At 38.1% G+C, this 19271-nt stretch overlaps 11 protein-coding genes across 11 annotated transcripts; 3 read left to right on the forward strand and 8 right to left on the reverse strand.

Moving 5' to 3' along the window:
• Positions 1-256: 256 nt before the first annotated feature.
• On the reverse strand, positions 257-3880 carry SIP3 (Sip3p; the record flags this gene model as incomplete). Its single annotated transcript, XM_018131555.1, has 1 exon — positions 257-3880. The coding sequence occupies one exon, from the start codon at positions 3878-3880 to the stop codon at positions 257-259; it is 3624 nt and encodes a 1207-aa protein (XP_017986557.1).
• A 191-nt stretch (positions 3881-4071) lies between these two features.
• On the reverse strand, positions 4072-5247 carry TGL2 (triglyceride lipase; the record flags this gene model as incomplete). The annotated part of the gene is made up of 1 exon (XM_018131554.1): positions 4072-5247. The coding sequence occupies one exon, from the start codon at positions 5245-5247 to the stop codon at positions 4072-4074; it is 1176 nt and encodes a 391-aa protein (XP_017986558.1).
• Positions 5248-5449: 202 nt separating this feature from the next.
• Positions 5450-6430, reverse strand: AW171_hschr31402 (PPIL4 family peptidylprolyl isomerase; the record flags this gene model as incomplete). Its single annotated transcript, XM_018131553.1, has 1 exon — positions 5450-6430. One exon carries the CDS (start codon positions 6428-6430, stop codon positions 5450-5452), a length of 981 nt encoding a protein of 326 aa, XP_017986559.1.
• Positions 6431-6535: 105 nt separating this feature from the next.
• On the reverse strand, positions 6536-7951 carry COQ6 (putative N,N-dimethylaniline monooxygenase COQ6; the record flags this gene model as incomplete). The annotated part of the gene is made up of 1 exon (XM_018131552.1): positions 6536-7951. The coding sequence occupies one exon, from the start codon at positions 7949-7951 to the stop codon at positions 6536-6538; it is 1416 nt and encodes a 471-aa protein (XP_017986560.1).
• A 415-nt stretch (positions 7952-8366) lies between these two features.
• On the forward strand, positions 8367-10958 carry FOL1 (trifunctional dihydropteroate synthetase/dihydrohydroxymethylpterin pyrophosphokinase/dihydroneopterin aldolase FOL1; the record flags this gene model as incomplete). Its single annotated transcript, XM_018131551.1, has 1 exon — positions 8367-10958. The coding sequence occupies one exon, from the start codon at positions 8367-8369 to the stop codon at positions 10956-10958; it is 2592 nt and encodes an 863-aa protein (XP_017986561.1).
• Positions 10959-11116: 158 nt separating this feature from the next.
• Positions 11117-11605, reverse strand: GIS2 (mRNA-binding translational activator GIS2; the record flags this gene model as incomplete). The annotated part of the gene is made up of 1 exon (XM_018131550.1): positions 11117-11605. One exon carries the CDS (start codon positions 11603-11605, stop codon positions 11117-11119), a length of 489 nt encoding a protein of 162 aa, XP_017986562.1.
• Positions 11606-13394: 1789 nt separating this feature from the next.
• PRP21 (Prp21p) lies at positions 13395-14477 on the reverse strand (the record flags this gene model as incomplete). The annotated part of the gene is made up of 1 exon (XM_018131549.1): positions 13395-14477. The coding sequence occupies one exon, from the start codon at positions 14475-14477 to the stop codon at positions 13395-13397; it is 1083 nt and encodes a 360-aa protein (XP_017986563.1).
• Positions 14478-14660: 183 nt separating this feature from the next.
• RCY1 (Rcy1p) lies at positions 14661-16928 on the forward strand (the record flags this gene model as incomplete). The annotated part of the gene is made up of 1 exon (XM_018131548.1): positions 14661-16928. One exon carries the CDS (start codon positions 14661-14663, stop codon positions 16926-16928), a length of 2268 nt encoding a protein of 755 aa, XP_017986564.1.
• Positions 16917-17165, reverse strand: AW171_hschr31408 (HCL582Cp; the record flags this gene model as incomplete). The annotated part of the gene is made up of 1 exon (XM_018131547.1): positions 16917-17165. One exon carries the CDS (start codon positions 17163-17165, stop codon positions 16917-16919), a length of 249 nt encoding a protein of 82 aa, XP_017986565.1.
• Positions 17166-17347: 182 nt separating this feature from the next.
• On the reverse strand, positions 17348-18025 carry AW171_hschr31409 (homeobox domain-containing protein; the record flags this gene model as incomplete). Its single annotated transcript, XM_018131546.1, has 1 exon — positions 17348-18025. The coding sequence occupies one exon, from the start codon at positions 18023-18025 to the stop codon at positions 17348-17350; it is 678 nt and encodes a 225-aa protein (XP_017986566.1).
• Positions 18026-18254: 229 nt separating this feature from the next.
• On the forward strand, positions 18255-19028 carry AW171_hschr31410 (HCL580Wp; the record flags this gene model as incomplete). The annotated part of the gene is made up of 1 exon (XM_018131545.1): positions 18255-19028. The coding sequence occupies one exon, from the start codon at positions 18255-18257 to the stop codon at positions 19026-19028; it is 774 nt and encodes a 257-aa protein (XP_017986567.1).
• Positions 19029-19271: the final 243 nt, after the last annotated feature.

Consider the following 19271-nt stretch of genomic DNA (forward strand, 5'->3'; position numbering starts at 1 on the left):
AACAAGCAGTAAATAGCCTTAGTTACTGAATTTAATTCGTATGGACATTTACGCGCGCAAGCTTTATCTAAAAGGATGGCTTTGGATTTTAGTGTGATATAAGTTATACAATGAAAGACAGAGTTCAATTAAATGTGTTGCCAAAATTTTACATTTATACTTCTATTAACTGGTTACCCTACCGAGAACAAAACGGAATTGTATTCTGTTACTGTCTCATGAGGGCTACTTGAATATGATTAAAGTTCCATAGACATTAAAGAAGATTTATATCCGCCAATTCCTCTTCACAAATACTGCAATACTCCTGCAGCTGCAAGTTTTTGTTCCAATTGTCAATATGAAGTTCTTTTACAGTGTTACAATTTTCGAGTTCTTCCATTAAGAAATTCTGATAGTCGACCTTTACCAATTCTTTCTCCATCGAATTTAATATCTTGAGTTCAACTAATAAATCGTTTCTCTTGACTCCTAGTTCATGCCTTGTTTTCCGGTATTTATTCTCAATGTTCTTAGACGATGCTAGGAATTTTTCTAGACATATTGGGCGGTATTTTGTCAATGAGGTGGAAAGTAATTCCAAATCATCGATTGAAAGTACCCTTTCCATGCGCTGCTTCTTTCCGTAGTAGTACTTGTTAATAATAGCATCAGCTTTACGGTAGGACCAGAAAGAAACAGTTGTTTTTCCAACCAAAAATGTGTTCAAAATGATGGAGAGTATTAGCCCACTTAGAACAAGTCTGTTCAGCATGGTTATGTTTGTAGCCAAGCCGTAAATCATTTCGAACAGTGTTCTTACAAAGGTCAGCATGAAGTTACTAATATTCCATATGAACCATTTGAAGAGAAGTTTTAAAAGTGAGCGCATTGAAAAGCTCAACACATTTTGTTGTAGTAGATCTAACTGTTTGTCAGTCGGTACTTCTAACCGGACGACTCCAACATGGCCTCCTATTCTAATGGCCTTGATAACTTTGCCGTGTTTGCCAAGAAGTTGCATGCCAGATAATATGACGTTTTTTATGTGCATACATTCATATTGACACACTTGCAAGGATATCTTGCTTACCATTTGATCAAGGTAATTTATGCTTGTTGTTGGTTCGAGTGTTTTATGGTCCAGATATTGAACATGGTAGTACACAAACATGGTAGACCTGTTGGAGGAAATAGAAAATTCACCGCTACCCTTAGAAGTTTTACGTTCCATTAAAATAAACTTAGCATATACTTTAAAGGGCTTGATAAACGGAATCTTTAAAATATTGGATTCTTGGTCTATTTCATAATATGATCCTTCTCTCATCTTTATTATACTATGTTTAATGGAATAATTAACTGGATGCGAGTCATCTGTATCCTCAATCTTGGAATTGGGTAGAAATTTATATGCATCAGCATTATTGAGTCTAATTGTGATAGTACGACACATTTTTCTCTCTCCGTCCATATCATATATCAACCATGGAGACGTTACACGTTTATTTCTTGTCGCTCTTGCAAGAAAGAGTGTGGATGTGAACGCTGACGATTTGTCTCCAAAAAGCAGGTGTGCTAATCCTTTACAAGGAATATCGAAATCTAGCCTGTATGTGGAAGTGTACTTGAGCTTGAACATTTGTTGCCTCTCAACAGCCTCATTGAAGTCAATTGAAAAATAATGAACTGACTCGATGTGGCTGGTTTTCGAGTTCATGTCCGGATTAGATACGATATTCTTCTTCCGACGTTCAGTGTTAAAGTTTTCTTCTGCAGTTCGCAACGCTTGGAGGATGTCCATCAGCTGTAAAGGGTTCGGAGACACTTGATTATCTAGAACAATTTGCAACTTCCGCTGCGCAAGTACTGGAGAGGTTAAAAATATTTTAAGGCGAAGTGGTGCTTCATTAATGAAATGGATGTGAAGGTCTTTGCTATTTGAGGGCATCCCAGCTTCATCTGCTACTAGTTCAACCGAACATATTTGATCGAAGGTCTTTTTAAATAGACAAACAAACCCCATCATATTCATGTAAAAGAATATCTCCTTCATAGTTATGAAAGCAACTCCCCAGAACTCCTGTTTAGGATTGGGGGACCATGTACAAAACATCGAGTCTAAAAGTAGTTCATCTGATTCAGGAATTGATAAATTTGTATTCATGAACAAGCTGCGAAAAAGTATGGTTTCATGTTGCAATCTTTGAGGATAATATTGAGGGAAGGAAGCCAGCTTCCATTCTGGAGCTTGTTTTGCTTCTTTACTTGCTTTCACACATGGCTCTATTGCCGTTATGTTTTCTGACGTTGAAAGCAAGCAATGATCATTCCAATTGACGCTACCCCAGAAGTTGGCAATCATTGCACTGGGAGTACCATTTGCTTTTACAATAGAATTTGCTAGGATGGATAACTTAGTGAGAGAGGTTGTAATAGGCGATCTCGTACAGGGATTTTCTAATCGACTGTAGACGTCTCCCATTGGGGATGTCTCTATAACCCTCAGCAAGGATTTTGTCATAGAAGGGTGGGTGGTAGTAAGTAACTGGTCAGTAGAAGTAGTCGAACTACAAGCAAACTCTATAAATTGTGGTGGATGTAGTTTGGAGGCTTGTTCATACCGTGTTTCGTTCTCTTCATACATCATTGCGTTATGTTTTGCTGTATGGAAGGCTATTAACCATTCTTCTAAATCAGCATGTGTTTCCGCCTGCAAAATAATGGAATTACTACCTGTTTTACTAGGTATATCTGGTGGATTAATAGAAGGTGTATTGATAGTCACTTGGAAACAAAACTTCCGCGGAATGCTGACATATATTGTTGCACTGAGAAGTAATATTCCGAACTTATCCGTCTCCTCTACAGAAGTTTTAGATTGGGATAACAGATGCATCCCAAACACGTCTTTTTTTAAAAAGCACCACCTTCGTACCCATATTGTTCTTTGCGGATTTCCAACCGTAGTCTGCATGAATAGCCAACCACTTTTTTCCGAGCGTTCACTAGCTATATAAGAGGAATTTACAATCCTTGGAATCACTTCCTTCATCTCATAGTTAGCGAGGTCTGTGGATGGCTTCATTTTCTCCGATGTGTACGCATTGATTTGTTTACTAACTCTGTCTATGTCATCACGAAGATCATAGTATATCTTCAAGCGCTCATGATTCCATTCTTCCTGGAAATCCATATCATCCTTAACTGAATCAAATACTGCCATATTCCGGATGAGGGACTTATAAGCATGATCACATAGCGAAAGTATAAGTGAGTCCAACTTCATTTTTGAGTCTGAAATTACTAACACCAAATTTAGAGCTGATTCTAAGTAACTCTTGCGATATTCATACAACTCTTGAGCGTCGCTTCTAATCTGTGTAGGACTTGTTTCTATATGATTGATAGCTTGATAATTAGACAGCATAGTATCATATTTGGATTGGTAATATTCAAAGTTCCTCCGTGAAACATGGTAAGGCTTAACCACATCTGTCAAAATTTCCAGCAAAATAGAAACATAGGGCTCTTCGCAACTCTTAATCGACTCAATTTGACTGCCATAGAGGTCACCTATACTTTTTTGGCAATTACTAATCAGCTTCGGTGTGTTGATTTGCTCCTCAATAAGGCCATTATCCAGGAGGTCTTTAGGAGGAAAAGTAAAAGAAGACAATAGGTTCGCAGCCTTGCGAAAATCACTCATTACATCTTTGAACTGGGTACTTGCAGTCTCCGTCGTTGTTTTTATCCAATTTTCAATGTTTTCTATTTGCGTGTGATAATGGTTAACATTTGCTCTAAAACTTGGCGAATCCCGTGAAGCCTCTTTGAGAAGTATTGCTGATAGGTTCATAAGCTTTCCAGTAAGCTTTTCACAGCCTAAAGTCTGTTGCATTATGACCGGTCTTTATACTGGTTCTCTTGGCGGTTGTACATAAACGGCATTGTTTGTAAGAAGGAATTAAATTGAAAAGATTCGAATTACAATTAGCTTTTATATTTATAGTATACAATAAACATTGTTTTAGATATTACCGGAGTTGTTGGTATAGCTATTTTATGAGCTACACAATATTCATTATTTCATTATAGGCCTTTACGTGCTAGCATGTCTGTAATCGTCAGGTAGAAATGTAAAATATCAATCTTATGCTGAGGTTGAACGTTCTTATTTCGAAAACAGTTTCTGTCCAAACCCATAATAACATCTATATTTAGTTTATTTCTCCAATTAATAATGTCCAGATGGTCAATATCATCTAATGAACCAAGATATTGCCCCCATCTACTACTCTTGGTAGAAACTAGACCGTCGTTAGGTTCTCCGTTCGACTTGTTGTAGATTATATTCCAGCTAGGATAGAAGACATTGTACCATTTTGGATAGAAATAAGAACCATAGCTGAAATAACTGACATTGGAATCGTTGGGAACAATGTTATTAAAGTGCTTCATGTGGTAGGTCGTTAATTGGTAAAACGCGGGAGGTAAGAAAAGAGGCATATCGGACAGGTTTGCAGTCTCCTTGAATGAATTAAATTTTTCCACCACATAATCAGCCATCTCAGAACCATGGTGGGGAGTTGCAATAGTAGTAAGGCTCTTAACATCGTACTCTTTGTTTTCTATTTTACTAATCAAATATCGGCAGTCCAATCCGCCCATCGAGTGAGCGATAAGATTAACTTTAATCTTGCCCTCACTATTCAACTTAAACTTGCCTCTGTGCTCCTGATCTAACTTCTTGACACCATCAGCTATAAACTTGTTCAAAACTTCAGCTCTTTCTTCGATACTCCCAAAGCTTGGCACTTTCGCAGTGATAACCGCGCAGCCTTTAGACTCCAAGAAAGTTTGAACTCCAAGCCAATAATCTAGCGCCCAGATGCTATTAGTATCATCCGCTGTCTCCATAAATAGATCACTACTCTTCTCTTTTACAGAAAGCTGTAGCAATGTGAGCAACTTTTTAACTGATGGTATTAGAATTAACCTGTCAAATCCAGAAAGACCGTGACACAACACGACCGGGTACTTAGGGATCTTAACATCGTCTATTGGGGGAAGAGTGTCAATCACTAAAGAGTGGCCTTTTGAATCAGCCACATTCGTACTATAAGTGTCAAATAGCTTACCCTGCAAACTGTCTCCCTCTCGTTTAGAACTTGTCCAAAACGTATCTTGTAGTATCTGCTGGCAAGATTTGTATACCGCCACTGCACTATAGTAACCAAACGATCCCAATGATCCCATAAGCATCATTCTTCAATTTGTTTTAACATAAGCGGTTAGTAGTTGTCGAAAGGTGAAAAAAGTTCAGGATTGGAATATATTTGACATAATACAGCAAAAAGGCTGAGGCGACTAGGATATGATTTTTTTATAAAGCCAAAAAGGTCTTCGTTATCATCAGAATCATCTGGGAGGGGTTAACGCCGCAAGGTTAATCGAACATTTTATCTAATCACTTACTTGTTTGCCTTCTACCCCCCCGCCTTGTACTTTGGCTGAAGTCTACGTGGATCCTTCTATCATCTATTAGCACGCCTTCCATCTTGGAGTAGGCAAGTTCGCACGACTGTTTAGATTCAAACTGAATAAAGCCGTATCCCAAGGAGTGGTCTTGCTCCTTGTCCTTGATTATCTCAACGGAGACCACGCTACCAAATCTTGAAAATATTTGGGCGATATCCTTAGCCTTAGTAAGTGGATTAAGTTTGCAGATGAATAGCACATTGTCAGCAGGTTTAATTCCACGGTGTTTAATATCGCCAAATACTTCTAGAGCGACTTCCTTGCGCCTGATGTCCTCTTCTGTAGTTGCCGTTGATGCGATGTTGATTGCCGATGGGGGAAGACGGACATCCCGAAGGGGAAGTGGGGGTGTTAAGACAGGGATATTTTCGGTGTCAGGGAATGGGTCGTGGATAATATGTACTTTCCTCACTCTTACGTCAATTTTAGGTCTGAATTGGTCGTCAAGTAGGCTGTTACCAATTGCATCTAGAGAAGAATGGGACGAGGAGATGACCTCTCCAAAAAAAACTGTATGTTTGTAAGATTTGGGGAGTTCGCTGAGTGCAACTATCATTTTAGAACCTATCAGATAGTTAGTAGGGCCAGAATAAATAAACCCTATTTTGCCTTTTGTTCCAATATCATCGTTCTTAGTTGATGAGCTCTTAACCAGCTTGGCAGAAACAGTACCATCCTTTTCAATTCCTTCAATTGATGTATTATGAACTTTTATATCCTCACGTTCACCGAATCCGACCTGTGGGTCGCCTAACTCGGCTGAGTAGTGCTTTATGACATTATGGAAGCACTGGTAGTTGTAGAAACCGCATTTACAGAGTTTAATGAAATTGTAGCATTCAACGCTATAGTCTCGGTAGTCTAGATCAACCACTAGATCCCCGACGGTTGTTTCTAGCAAGACGCTCATTGGCAGCCTAAAGAGTCATAAAGTATATTATCTCTTCTGTTTTTAGTTGTACGTAGTTTGATGTATACAGTAGTCTCGTAATGGTTGCTAAAAATGTCACGTGAACTAAGTAGTATCACTGACTTTACTAACAATAATGCTCTTCAATGGCCCTAATTTGTTGAGGATTTTTACGCCTAGTGTTCTGAGCGCTACTATTGGCGGTAGATCGGTCGAATATAGCTTATGCAGTTTATCTGCTCCTCCTAGTAGAAGATTGTTAGGAGGATAACGGTCTGCCCAATATGGTTCTAGAGCTAGCAAGGAGCCAACGTCTAGACCGCGTTTGACAGCTTTCTCAAGGGCTTTTACTAAGCTCTCGACATCTCCTTGACCCATATTGAGGCCTTGTCCTGCTAGAGGATGAGTGCTATGAGCAGCATCACCAACAAGAGCGATTCTTTCCTCAATATAGGTGTCAGCATGAGCAACGGACAAGGGGAACCTGGCAGCTGACTTGGGAACAACATTTATAACCCGGGGAGGATAGATTTCGTCAATCATGGAGTCATCTTTTAGGCTGTCGTAGACTTCTTCAATTCTATCGTTGATATCTTGAATTAGTTCCTCTTTGGAAATAGTAGCCTGTTCAAGTTGTTCATAATAGTACTTCATATCAGCATTGTCAAGAATAAATGCTGCATTGATGAGTGCAGCAAGAGTCTCAGTATCCTGAGCTAGTAGAAGTCTCGATAGCGGCTCGGTGGTGCTCCATGTTAAGGCAGCATTTTGGCCTGGCATAGGAAGGTGGGCAATTGGACCGGTAGGTAGGAATCTCTGCCACCCACGCAGTTTGGATGGCAAGTCTTCAAGCTTTAAACTCATCACAATTCCCCACCGATTATAAGACCAACCGCGAGACTCAATACCTGAAAACTTTCTAACAGAGGAGTTCTTTCCGTCAGCACCGACAAGTAGTCTAGTCTTAAAGGATTGTCCATTATCCAATTGAACGATAGGCCACGATGTAGGGTCATTTTCATCACTGTATGTGATGCTCGTTACCTTAACACGGTCAATTATATCAAGCTTGCTAGGGTTAATTTCCTCTATCCTTTTCAACACAGAGCTCTGTATATTAAAAATCTCTATCATGGCCCCAATTCTGTTCTTTTCCATGTCTAGTGTAGCATCAGAACATGAATCAGTAACATAAAGACCGTCAAAGAGTTGCATTCTATCGTGTAAAATCTTGGCACCAACGGTTTCTTCTAGGAACTTCAACGATGGAGGGTTTAAATTGATGACACGATTGTGGAATTGCTCTGGAGGATCGTCATAGAACTTTGCAATTTTGGAGAGGTCTCCTGCCTCAACCAAGGTTGTTGATAAGTGACTTAATTGTGGCGACTGCTTTATAGCAGCAGCAAGAGTCAATCCAGCCGGTCCACCACCGACAATTAAGACATCAGTCAGCTGTGGAACCTGAGCAGTAGTAGCCAATAATCTACAGCCCAATCTTCGGCTTATTAAAGTAAACATAATGCAATACTTTTTGTTTTAGTTGTAAATTGTTGTGACATGAAGTAATGGACGTGCATGAAGATTTAACGTTTAGCCGAAAACCTTCATGGTACAACACTATAACCTAACACATTACAACCAAAAAAAATATTTAAATAGCTAGATTTTGCATTCTAGAAGAGTTATACCAGCCATTTTAACTAACGATAGTGGATACCCAGTCTTTCTGCTACTGTTCTTCCTTTTAACCTATCAACGAGTTCAAAGGACAGCTATCTTGATATAGAAAGTCTAATCTAAAGGGACTAATAAGGACTAATTGTATAGTAGGTTCCTTTTACAGTGCAAATATTTGCCAAGGGAAATTAATAACCATCTATGGTGAATTAACTTGGATCTTTGAGCCTGAAGTCCCCTTTATTCTGTTCCTTATATGAACCATTTATTAGGTCAGAAGTTTTCCAATTGCAAATCATTGAAATTGTATCCTAAGTTATTGCTGAGGTGTTCAAGAATCACAAGTTTGGGGTCTATACGATATTGGAGAAACAAAAACGTAATTGAGTTCCAACGTAAATTATCTAGTAATAGCGGACTGTTACCTAAAGCTGTGATGAAGTCATTGAGTGAAACCGAATTTGTTAAAACGCAGAATGATAAAGTGCATGTAGAGAAGTTAATGCTCAATGCAGTTCTTGGTCCAGATGCCTGGGACCAGTATGAGCCACAGAATTTCCAGGTGAGTATGGATATCGGTACTGATTTTGGTAAGTGCTCCAAGGAAGATGATTTGAAATATTCGTTAAATTACGCTGTACTGTGTAGGGATGTGACGGATTTTGTTAAGAAACGTAAGAATTTTGCTTCTCTAGGCCAAGTTGCAAGAGATATCCACTCATATGCGTTGGGTAGGTACCCTATTATATCTGATATGTTGGTTACTGCTCGCAGTGAATCGAGTCATATTCGGTGTGATAATCTAATTGCTGAGGTTTATGGTGAATCAGATCGCATTGATCAAATAAGAATAGCTAATCTCAAGGTCCTTACTGTTATTGGAGTTTTTACTTTTGAACGTTACCAAAAGCAGTACGTGGACCTGGAAATCACATTACCTTGGATGAGAGAATCGGTCGACATGCCTAACTGTAGAAGTATTACCAATAGGGTTGTTGAGTTCGTTGAAGAGTCGAATTTTAAGACTGTAGAGGCTCTTGTTGAGAGCATTGCACAATTGGTGCTACAAGAGTCTTACTTTCAAGAACATAAAAGTTTGGAGGTTAATGTCAAAGTTTTGAAGTTAAATGCTATAACTCAGACTAAGGGTGTTGGTGTTAGCTGCGTCAGAAAGGCTTCTGATTTTATAGGGAACCAGCCAATCGAACTTAAGTCCGGCAAGCACACAGAGGGCTTTGATTTGCCGGTTCCATCAACTGCGGTAAGGAAGGGCCTATGGGGCAAAGCTATTCTTGCATTTGGTTCCAATATCGGTGATAGGTTTGCGAATATTGAGCGTGCTCTAGCTTTTTTGAATGAGGCACCTAAGGTGAAAGTTTTAAGAGTGTCTTCTTTGTTTGAAAGTGTTCCTATGTATTATAGAGATCAAGATATTTTCTTGAATGGGGTGGTTGAGATTTCGACTGAACTTGAACCTGAGGAGCTGCTAAAATTGTGCAAAGACATTGAGTATAATAAAATGAACAGGTTCAAGGAATTTGACAATGGACCCCGAGTTATAGACCTTGATATCATTCGTTACAAAAACTCCGAAAATGAGGATGTATTAGTAACGACTAAAGACTTGGTTATTCCGCACCCACGTATTTTGGAAAGAACGTTTGTGTTAGAACCTTTATGTGAATTGGTTTCTGTTAATGATAGACATCCTATTACGGCGGAGCCGTACCATAACCATTTGAAACAATTGTATTCCAAGGGTAATAAAGAAGATCTACTATGGAAAGTAGTTCCTTTGCCTACGCTTAAAAATAATGAGCGTGGTTCTAATAGATTCCTACGATTTAAACGGGAATTTATCCCTGATGTATTTACAGGAGAGCTTATCCCCCGTAGCAATTCTGAGACATACGTTATGGGGATTCTAAATGTCACACCAGATTCATTCTCTGATGGATGCGAAGACTACAAAAATGTCACTGCCGTAATCGAGCGTGCGAAGGCCATGGTCAATTGTGTTTTATCCCTTCACTCAAACGTGATTGTCGATATTGGAGGCTGTTCTACAAGGCCAGGTAGCCTACCAGCAACTTTAGAAGAGGAACTAGAACGCACAATTCCAATTATTAGAGCCTTGAGAAAATGCGATGAAATACCACAGGAGAAACTTATCATTTCAATTGATACATTTCGAAGTGAAGTCGCAAGGCAAGCTGTCGAAGCTGGTATTGATATTATTAACGATATTTCTGGTGGGCAGTTAGATCCCGAGATTTTGTCCGTTGCAGCCGCAAATCCTCACGTTGCATATGTATTGTCTCATAACAGGTTTAAGAAAACTGATATAGAAGACTCAAAACCTTCATCTGATACTGAAACAGGGGATGAAGTTAGTGAGTTTATTTTGGGTGCTTCTAATAACAGTAAGGAAACCAGTTTTATCCGTGGCTTATGCTCTGAGCTTGCGGATTTTTACCTTCTTGCAATGAAGCATGGTGTAAAGAGATGGCAGTTAATCTTAGATCCAGGCATTGGATTTGGGAAGGTTGGCAGTCAAAACATGGACATCATAAGACAAACACCCCTAGTAAAGAATTACAGTTGTTTGAAGGGTGCTGAGTACGTCAGTTTTTGTAATATTCCTGTGTTGTTGGGACCTTCTAGGAAGAAATTCATCGGAACAATCATCCAAGAAGTGGACGCTGGTCAGAGGGATTTTGCTACGGGAGCAATTGTGGCATGTTCTGTAGGGTTCGACGCAGATATCGTCAGGGTTCATGATGTGGTTAACTGCAGCAAAACCACGAAATTGGCAGATGCGCTATACAAGCATATTATTAATAGCTAAGTAGGGACCATTTTAAGCAATATATTACTTCTATCAATCATCAAAACAAGCTCATAATGTGTTCAAGTACAATTGATAACCCGAAAATTATTAAAAAAACTGAGTAACAAAAGATTACAAAAAACTATAATTCCATTTTTTGAAAAACGCCGTTCTGTTTAGTGAACTGGGCAGTCTCTGGATATATGGCCGGACTCATTACAGTTGTAACAAGTTTTTTCAGATGGACTGCTTGGGCAGTCTCTGGAAATATGACCGGACTTACCACATGAGTAGCACTTGGTCTCATCTTGCAAACAGTCCTTAGCCATATGATTTGGACCACCACATCTGTAACAAGAAACTTTTGAAGACTTAACAGACAAGGAAGTTCTACTTGGGAATTTTGATGACCTCCTAGGCTCAGCACAATCTCTTGAGATGTGACCGGCTTCGTTACAGTTGAAGCATTTTTGAATACTACATTCACCTCTAACGTGACCAGTTTCACCGCAATTATAACATTGCTTATGCTCAGCAGATCTTGGCAAAGTACATTCAGATTGAATGTGCCCTGGCTGGTTGCAGTTATAACATAACCGCTCAGAGTCACAGTTTTCTGCTAAGTGACCTAACTTCCCACAAACATAACACGCTTTTTGAGACATTTCTTCTTCCTTCTTCACCTGACAACTTCAGTATCGACTTCTTCTTTCACTGGAAACTAATAAACCTATGTAGTCAATGTTTCTTTCAGAATTACAATCACATTGACAGAATTATGGGACGACTTAATGAATGTTTACTCTATAAATGTCCAACGATTAAAAAATTTTCTCCCGGGGGTATGGGTGTTAGAAGGGGAGATGCATATCACGTGACCTGCCGCTGGCAGCAGGATACAGCAGGGAGCGGAGGGGTGGCAAACGGCAGTAGTAGCAGTGTCTGACGCTGATCTGACTGTTTTTTCTGTGTTTCAAATGATGTGTTTGTTATTAGTGATGGCGGTTAAAGGATGTTGTTTTTAAGTTTTTTATATATTTTAAAGTATTGATAAGTAAATGTTTAAGATAAGTTACAAAAAGGGTATCAGAAGATAAATGGAACATGGATCTCTAGAGACCAAAGTTGATAGCGGTCTGAAGTTTCAGTGGTATTTTATAAACCAACTCCAAAAGCAATCTTATTCAGTAACAATACTTCAAATTGCAATTATATAAACTGTGCAAGTTAAATGTAAGTATATATACATACATATCTGTTAATTGACTACTGAGACCATTATTTGAGATCATATGTCTTTAAACCAATAGTTTTTACCTTTTACCCTATGTGGATTATATTAGAGAGTTAATCTTATTTCCATTAGTAGAAACTCATCTTGATCCTACGTTCATTTTCTGGCGTCGCAGCGATTCACTCTGCATAAATAAACACGCTGCCAAAATATTTTTTATTTTTAACTACATGGACATATCACGTGACAGGAAAATGACGATGATTTCCCATGCGATTTCCAAAATATAAAGTATTTTGGTATTACATGGACAAATGATCAACTCGTAAAATAATTTTTATTTTGGCAGTGGCTTGGTATACATTCTGGCGTTAGAGTATAAAGGTCAGCGAATTGAGTTATGCCAGCCGAAAGCCTAATATATTGAGCAGTCGAATCTATATAATATGAGTGTACGCGGATGCAAGGTAGGCGTAACGTATTGAAACAGAGCTAATTATTAGAGCATATTACAGCAGGATTAATTAGTATTGCATATTAACTGTTAATTACTATGGTATATTGAAACACGTATAATTGCTGCATTACGTAGTTAATGGCTGTGGGCGTATTCGTTCTTAGCCGCTGCCATTCCCGCCAAGCAGCCAAGAAAGGCAGCATCTAGCGTGTGGAGTTGATAGCTCATATTACATGCAGATCAACGGGACGGTCACGTGCCTAGAGATGAGGCAAGTGTGCAGATTTGAATGCGATAACAACGGTGGGTGTTTGTGGTAGATTGGCGTTCGTTTATGAGCGCATTATGTAATTTGCTTTAGTGGCAGTGATGTTGGGCGTAATATTTGGAAGAGCGTAGAAAGTTGACGATGTACAGCCCTTTTAGGTGGCGTCAGGTCATTGGTACATGGTGAAATAATACTGTGTGATCATTGAATGTAGATCGTGTACTGAACTGTTGAACGAAAGTGGAGTGCGACGGATTTGCAGCATATAGAGTGCTTGCGCTCCACCGCTTGCTTGTCATGATGTGTATATGAACATAAACCAGTCACGTGACTACAGGTGTCAGTGTAGATTGGTACTCTGTATATGGGAATAGGTTCTCTACTGTGTAGCAGTAGACCCTGTGTCGTCTTGGTATTATTGATTAAATCTATGTAAGTGTACGCTACCTGCGGTATGTAAATTCAGAGTACTAAAATCCTGTACTGCTGAAACCCCTATATATGCTGCTTTTTATCAGGAGCTTCAATGTTAAGAAGGCGCTTGATATTTTGATGAATATTTTCTGTGGATAGGTTCGTTAGGTTATTGGCAGCCTTGTATTTGTCCATTTCTGTTTTGTAATTAGGGTCCGTTAATAAAATATTGAGGTGCTTTTGAAATTGATCCTCGGGTATTAGCCTGTGGGTAATAGGACATTCTATGACATTGGTGTTGTTGTTAACTTTCCGTTTAAACCGCGTAGTTCCGGCAGCTTTGACCTTAATATTCTTTCTCTTGGATTTCTTGGTATTATTGGATTCTTCAGGAGCAATGAACAGTGTTTTGAAGTTGTTTGTAAGTGAAAACTTGGTTAGTTCGTTAAAATCGGGAGCTATGGGGATGCTGGTATCTTCAAGGTCTTCGTCAGTAATTTTGAACGTTTCCACCAGTTCGTATTGGTCCCACTTTATAGCGGCAAAGCGTATTTTCATGGATTCTAATACCTGCTTCTCATTTTCTTCCAGTAGTTTTGATTTCTCATTGTAGCACGCCCTGTTAAACGCCCTCTTTAGAATTTTGTGACGATAGTCCTTTTGTAACTCTGAGAGTATTCCGTACTCTTTGGATTTAATTTGTTTGTATTGGTTGATAAAGCTTGTGAACACGCTGTTTAGGGAATTTGATGGGTTAAGGAAGCGAAATATCGGGTTATCACTATACTTCTCCCGCATAGCAGATACGTAGTTATTTTCTTCATTAACTACGCAAAATAATGCGGTAGTCTTTATAATCTCTAGGTCCCTCGGCTGCATGTTATCTGTGTAGCTGCTAAATTTGAAATGGTGTGGCTCATTTTCCTCTTGCTGAATTTTGCGCTTATTGAGCAGCTCAGCAACTGAATATTCAAAGAATGCATTAAAATTATCGTTAGAGTCCAGGAATGATTTATTGTCTTTTTCTTTTAATTCTGATAAATCCGTATTACTGCTTTGTAATTGTGATAGCACTGTAGCGATTTCAGTTAATGTAGTTTCATCGTCTGGTACCTCAATATGATCTGGGGGATTTAGAGTTCTAAGGTCCTCTAACTTAATCATCCTTAGGTTTGGTATAATTTGGGTTTTCTTTTAATATTGGTTTGTTGAAAAGTTACAAATAAGATATATATTTTAAAATGTTCACAAAATGACCTTAGGACAGTGTACGTTGTATCTATGATACGTTGTCACACAGGAAGAGGTAAAAAATTGCATAGTAGCTATTAATATAAAATAATAAGTATGCCCATAACTATGGAGGATGTGTTGAAGTTTAATAATATAGTAACTTTAATTGCATTTTGTTTGAGTCCTAAGGATTATTTGTGTTTCCAGCAATTGAACAAATCTTTGTATCATGACTATCTGCAAGGATATAGTGATTTGGAATACTGGAATCGTAGGTTAATTGATATCGGCTTAGCTGAAGATTATGTTGTCGAGGAAGGTGAATATGATGTTGTGAATATTTTTGATAGAATAAAGGGTTTTCAGAAGATAAATTCACGAGAGGTGTATAAGAAGTTCCACCTGTGTTTTTGGCCGTATATTCGGAAGTTGTATGATTCTGATATGGAGCATTTCTTTCCTGATGGTTTGGATCTTCTTTCTAAGGCCAAAATTCTCAAAAACATTGAGAAGTTTAACCAGTGCAATCGCAATAATTGGGAGTTGTACAACCGTGTACAAATGAATCTTCATTTATTTGAGGAGAACTTTGTTCGGAGCATTCATGAGGAATTGCATAGGTTGTTGGACGAAAAGAACTTTAAAGATGCGGTGAAGTGTGTTGATGTATCTATTGCTATGGAGGAACAGAATAGTATAATCAAATTTTTTAATGAGAAGTACGAATATATGAAGGCTGAGCTTCTCGATACTTCGATATTTGATGAAAGGACTTGTGAACTTGATGAGGAGCATTTAGATCGAATTCTGATGAAGTTTGCTGAGTTTCTTAATGAGAAGGTAGAAATAGCGGACGCTTTATTTGGTGATAAGTTGTCTGTTATTCATTCGTTTGCGGAGAAGTTTGTTGGTGATATAGTTGTGTGGTATATCCACGAACAGCTTAACGGAGAGGTTCCATGGAAGCAGGAGCCAGATGATGTGTTACGTTTTGTGCGTTTTAGGCGAAAAGTTGAGTATTTGCCTCTTGTTTATAGAAGAGCATCGGAGGTTTTCATGAAGGAGATAAAGTCCAGCTTGAATGGTGGATCTTCGTTTAGTCATGCTGTTAGTGGCTTACTTGTGGAGTTCTTGCTGGCGGACATTATAATGTATTTGGACACTATAGTTGGAGTATTTGAGGACAGTGTAGAGAAAGGATTCAGCGTTTATGCTGAATTTAATAATAAAAAGCAGAATGAGCGTCACGAGGAGATATATGAATCTTTGAGGGATAAGGTAGATAGCAAGCAGTTGTTGGATGAAAAGAATAGGTTTTTGTCCTCTTTCACCAAGATGTTGAAGATAAATAGCAATTCGAAGTCGTCTGTGCAGGAAAAGCTAGCTTTGGCCTATAACTTTAATAAGATGAATGATAATTTAAAGAATCTAAACGCCCTAGTTTCTGTGGACTTTTGTTATAAGGCCGTCCAATTCTGTAAAGAATGCATGGATGATATCTCTACTTTTGATGATCTAAGGATTGTTTCGGAGAAGGTAAAACGCTGTCGCACGGAAGTCTACGAGGTGTTATTACGCGTTATGGGTGAGAAACATGTAAAGCCTGGCTTCCAGCGAGCAATGGAGCTTTTGGAACAGTACGATTCGAACTATCTAAATAAGTTGGGTGTAGAAGAGGACGCGACTGTACCGAAGGTGGAGCCTTTGATTAAGTTTACAGAGTTGATAAATATAGGGGATATTATCTTACAAATGGTGTCTGTTTTTGAGGAGAGTGAGAGTTCTAAGAAGAAATTCGAGAAGATGATGGATGATTTTGTTGCGGATGGTCTAAATATTGGTATTAACAAGCTTATGGAGGAGATTGTTTTCGTGTTTAATACTACGCAGTTGCCAGACGATTTTAACCCTGGAGGAGGAGGTGGAGAATTGCGGGAGATCAAGGCATCAGTATGTGCTCGAAGGATAGTAGAGTTGCTTTCTAACCATTGTTTCCTCTTGACGGGAGCTACGGAGATCGATGTATTCCAGCAAGAAGTAGGTGAGAGGTTTTTCCACGAAGTAGTAAAGAATATTAAGAAGAACATAATATCTACAGAAGGAGCAATCTACTTGATTTGTGATCTAAATTATTATTACGATTTCATAGCAAATAAGTTGAAGCAGAAACAAATTATTCCTCTATTTGCTGGGTTAAAGGCTGTAGGACAAATTTTTTTAGTATCTGGTAAGGACTCAAAAGAGTTAGGAAGAATGATATGCGAATTTCAGGGAATATTTACTCAAGAAGAAATATATGAGCTTGTTCAAAGAAGAGCAGATTGGTCTAGAGTAAGAAAAGACGTCGAGAGAGTAATGTATAGCGATTGTCTAATTATGTAGGGCGTCATTTAAGTCTATATACTCGTTAAACTTGAGAAGCTCTGATTGGAGCCTTTGGTCGTTGCCATCGCGTTCACAGTTGACAATTGCATCGAGGCTTGCCACCCCCAAATAAGCGTTGGAATCGGGGAATTTGGATAAAATATCTTTACCAACAATCTTCCTGCCTCTGATACTTGAGTCGCATGCCCCCGGGCCGGAGTAACGAACTTTACAGGGAACTAAAAACGACCACATAACATTTTCACTTTTTTTTTCTGCTGGATGCTACAAGACTCAGAATCTTCATAGCGAAGATTCTGAGTCTGCTATGTGGTCGTTTTGTTATATATTATTTTTTACACGATTTAATTTCTGAAAAAATAAATTACCATTTAGGAATACGCGTCTTAATATTTGAATGCTATATATTATGTAATTTAATTAGCTAGTAAATCTGATAATTCAGGGGATATAGTCGAATGTTTGTCTTTCCGTCGTTTATTTGCAACCCAGTTTTTTACTTGGCTACGAGAGAAACCAGTTTCCCTCATTAAATATCGGATATCATTATCGTTAAGGTATGGATTTTCAACATGTTTTCTATACCAGTTTTCGAGTATGAGAACATATTGCTTTGGTAGTCTATGGCCTTTATAGGAGTTCACACCTTTACCACCGTTCTCCATCATATCTTTTGTTACCACGTTAAAAATGATTCCACATTTGTCATTAGAAGTTTCCTTCAGATCTATTATACCCTTTTCGTAATGTATGAAGTTCTCTCTTTTTTTGACTAATTTTACAATAATTGCGGTTAACTGAGAAATATTTTGGATGACTACTCGATCTGGGGTTGAATATTTTGTTTCCGTGCTCAAGGTTTTTAAACCATGAAGAACTTTATTCAGTGTCCTGTTTATCTCTTGATTATCGATGTTCGTGCAACGTATTTTGGTATGTAGGTTTAGTAGTTCATTTCTTAATTTATGTAAATTATCGCATTCATAATTAGACCTTCTTAGAGTAAAATTTGAAGATGCTGAAATATTTTTCCGTGTATTAAGGGACTCGTTAGGTGATGGATTAAGGAGCGACACAATCGGTATCTTATTCATTATCTGGTATGCTAATGAGTTAATAATTTACAGCTATGAGGAAGAGTTAAAAGAGTGCGTTGAGTATTTATATTTACTGATGTGCAAAGGTTCCTATAATATGATGAAACATATCTGAAAAAAAAAAAAAAAAAATTAAAGGGATTTTATTTTAAAATGTATAAAAGAAGGATTGTATTAAGTACATATCATTCTTAGATTTGAGCGCTTCAAGAAGAAAACTGTACCAATGGCAAATCTTAACTTCAAAACACCTATGTTTAAGGTAAAGATACAAAAACCTCGTAATAAAAAAAAGAAGGTCATCAATAGTAGGATTATGCATGATGTTGCAAGTTCAGAAAATAGAAATAATACCAAAGGATATTATAAGTGTGAAGGTGTTAATCTTTACATGACTTCTGCTCCACCATTGAAGATACCTGATCCTCCTAAGAAATTATTAAACTACCTTAAAATACGTAGAAATGACAACATTAATCTAAAATGCACTCAAGGTAAGTTAGCTAATGTAAAAGAGGTTGCGCATTCTCCTAAAAAAAGGAAAAAAATTAATGAGTTCATGGCATACAGAAGTTACTATTCAAGGTTTTCAAATGGTTTAATTCCCCAATTGGAATTATCTAGGATCTTAGCTGACTTATGGCATGAAAATCCAGAAATAAAAAGAACATGGGAACTGTTTTCGGAACAATACAATATAGAGCAGCCAAATAAAAGTTTCCCCGATTGGTTAGAAGAAAAATACAGTGCTCATTATGTACTTCAGGAGAAACAAGAGGTAAAAGAATTAAGGAAAAGTAACATACAGCAACCATATGTGGAGGATCTCTATTTGAATACTGCAAGTAATGATGCTGAATTGGACAATGTATATAAATTTCATGGCACATGTAGTGCAGATAATGTTCAGTATGCAGGATCTGATGAGGGAATATTCCTGAATAATTTACTTAGTGATGCTGATCTTTTCCAAATATTGGACGAAGTATCATCTTTTTAATTATAGTATACGTACATCATTGCACTTTCTTTTCTCAACAATCATTAAGTCTGCTAGGTGTTGTAACGCAGCGAAGAAGAACAGTGTTACCCAAGGAAACAAAGGAGTTCCTGGAAAGTGTGTTTGAAAGGAAGCGTTGTCCCAACGCCAAAGAAAGACGGGCAATTGCAGAGAAATGCGGGTTAACACCTATACAGATAAGAATATGGTTCACAAATAAGCGAATGCGTTCTGCGCGCTTTT

This window comes from Eremothecium sinecaudum, chromosome III (assembly GCF_001548555.1).
Source record: "Eremothecium sinecaudum strain ATCC 58844 chromosome III, complete sequence".
Lineage (NCBI taxonomy): Eukaryota > Fungi > Ascomycota > Saccharomycetes > Saccharomycetales > Saccharomycetaceae > Eremothecium > Eremothecium sinecaudum.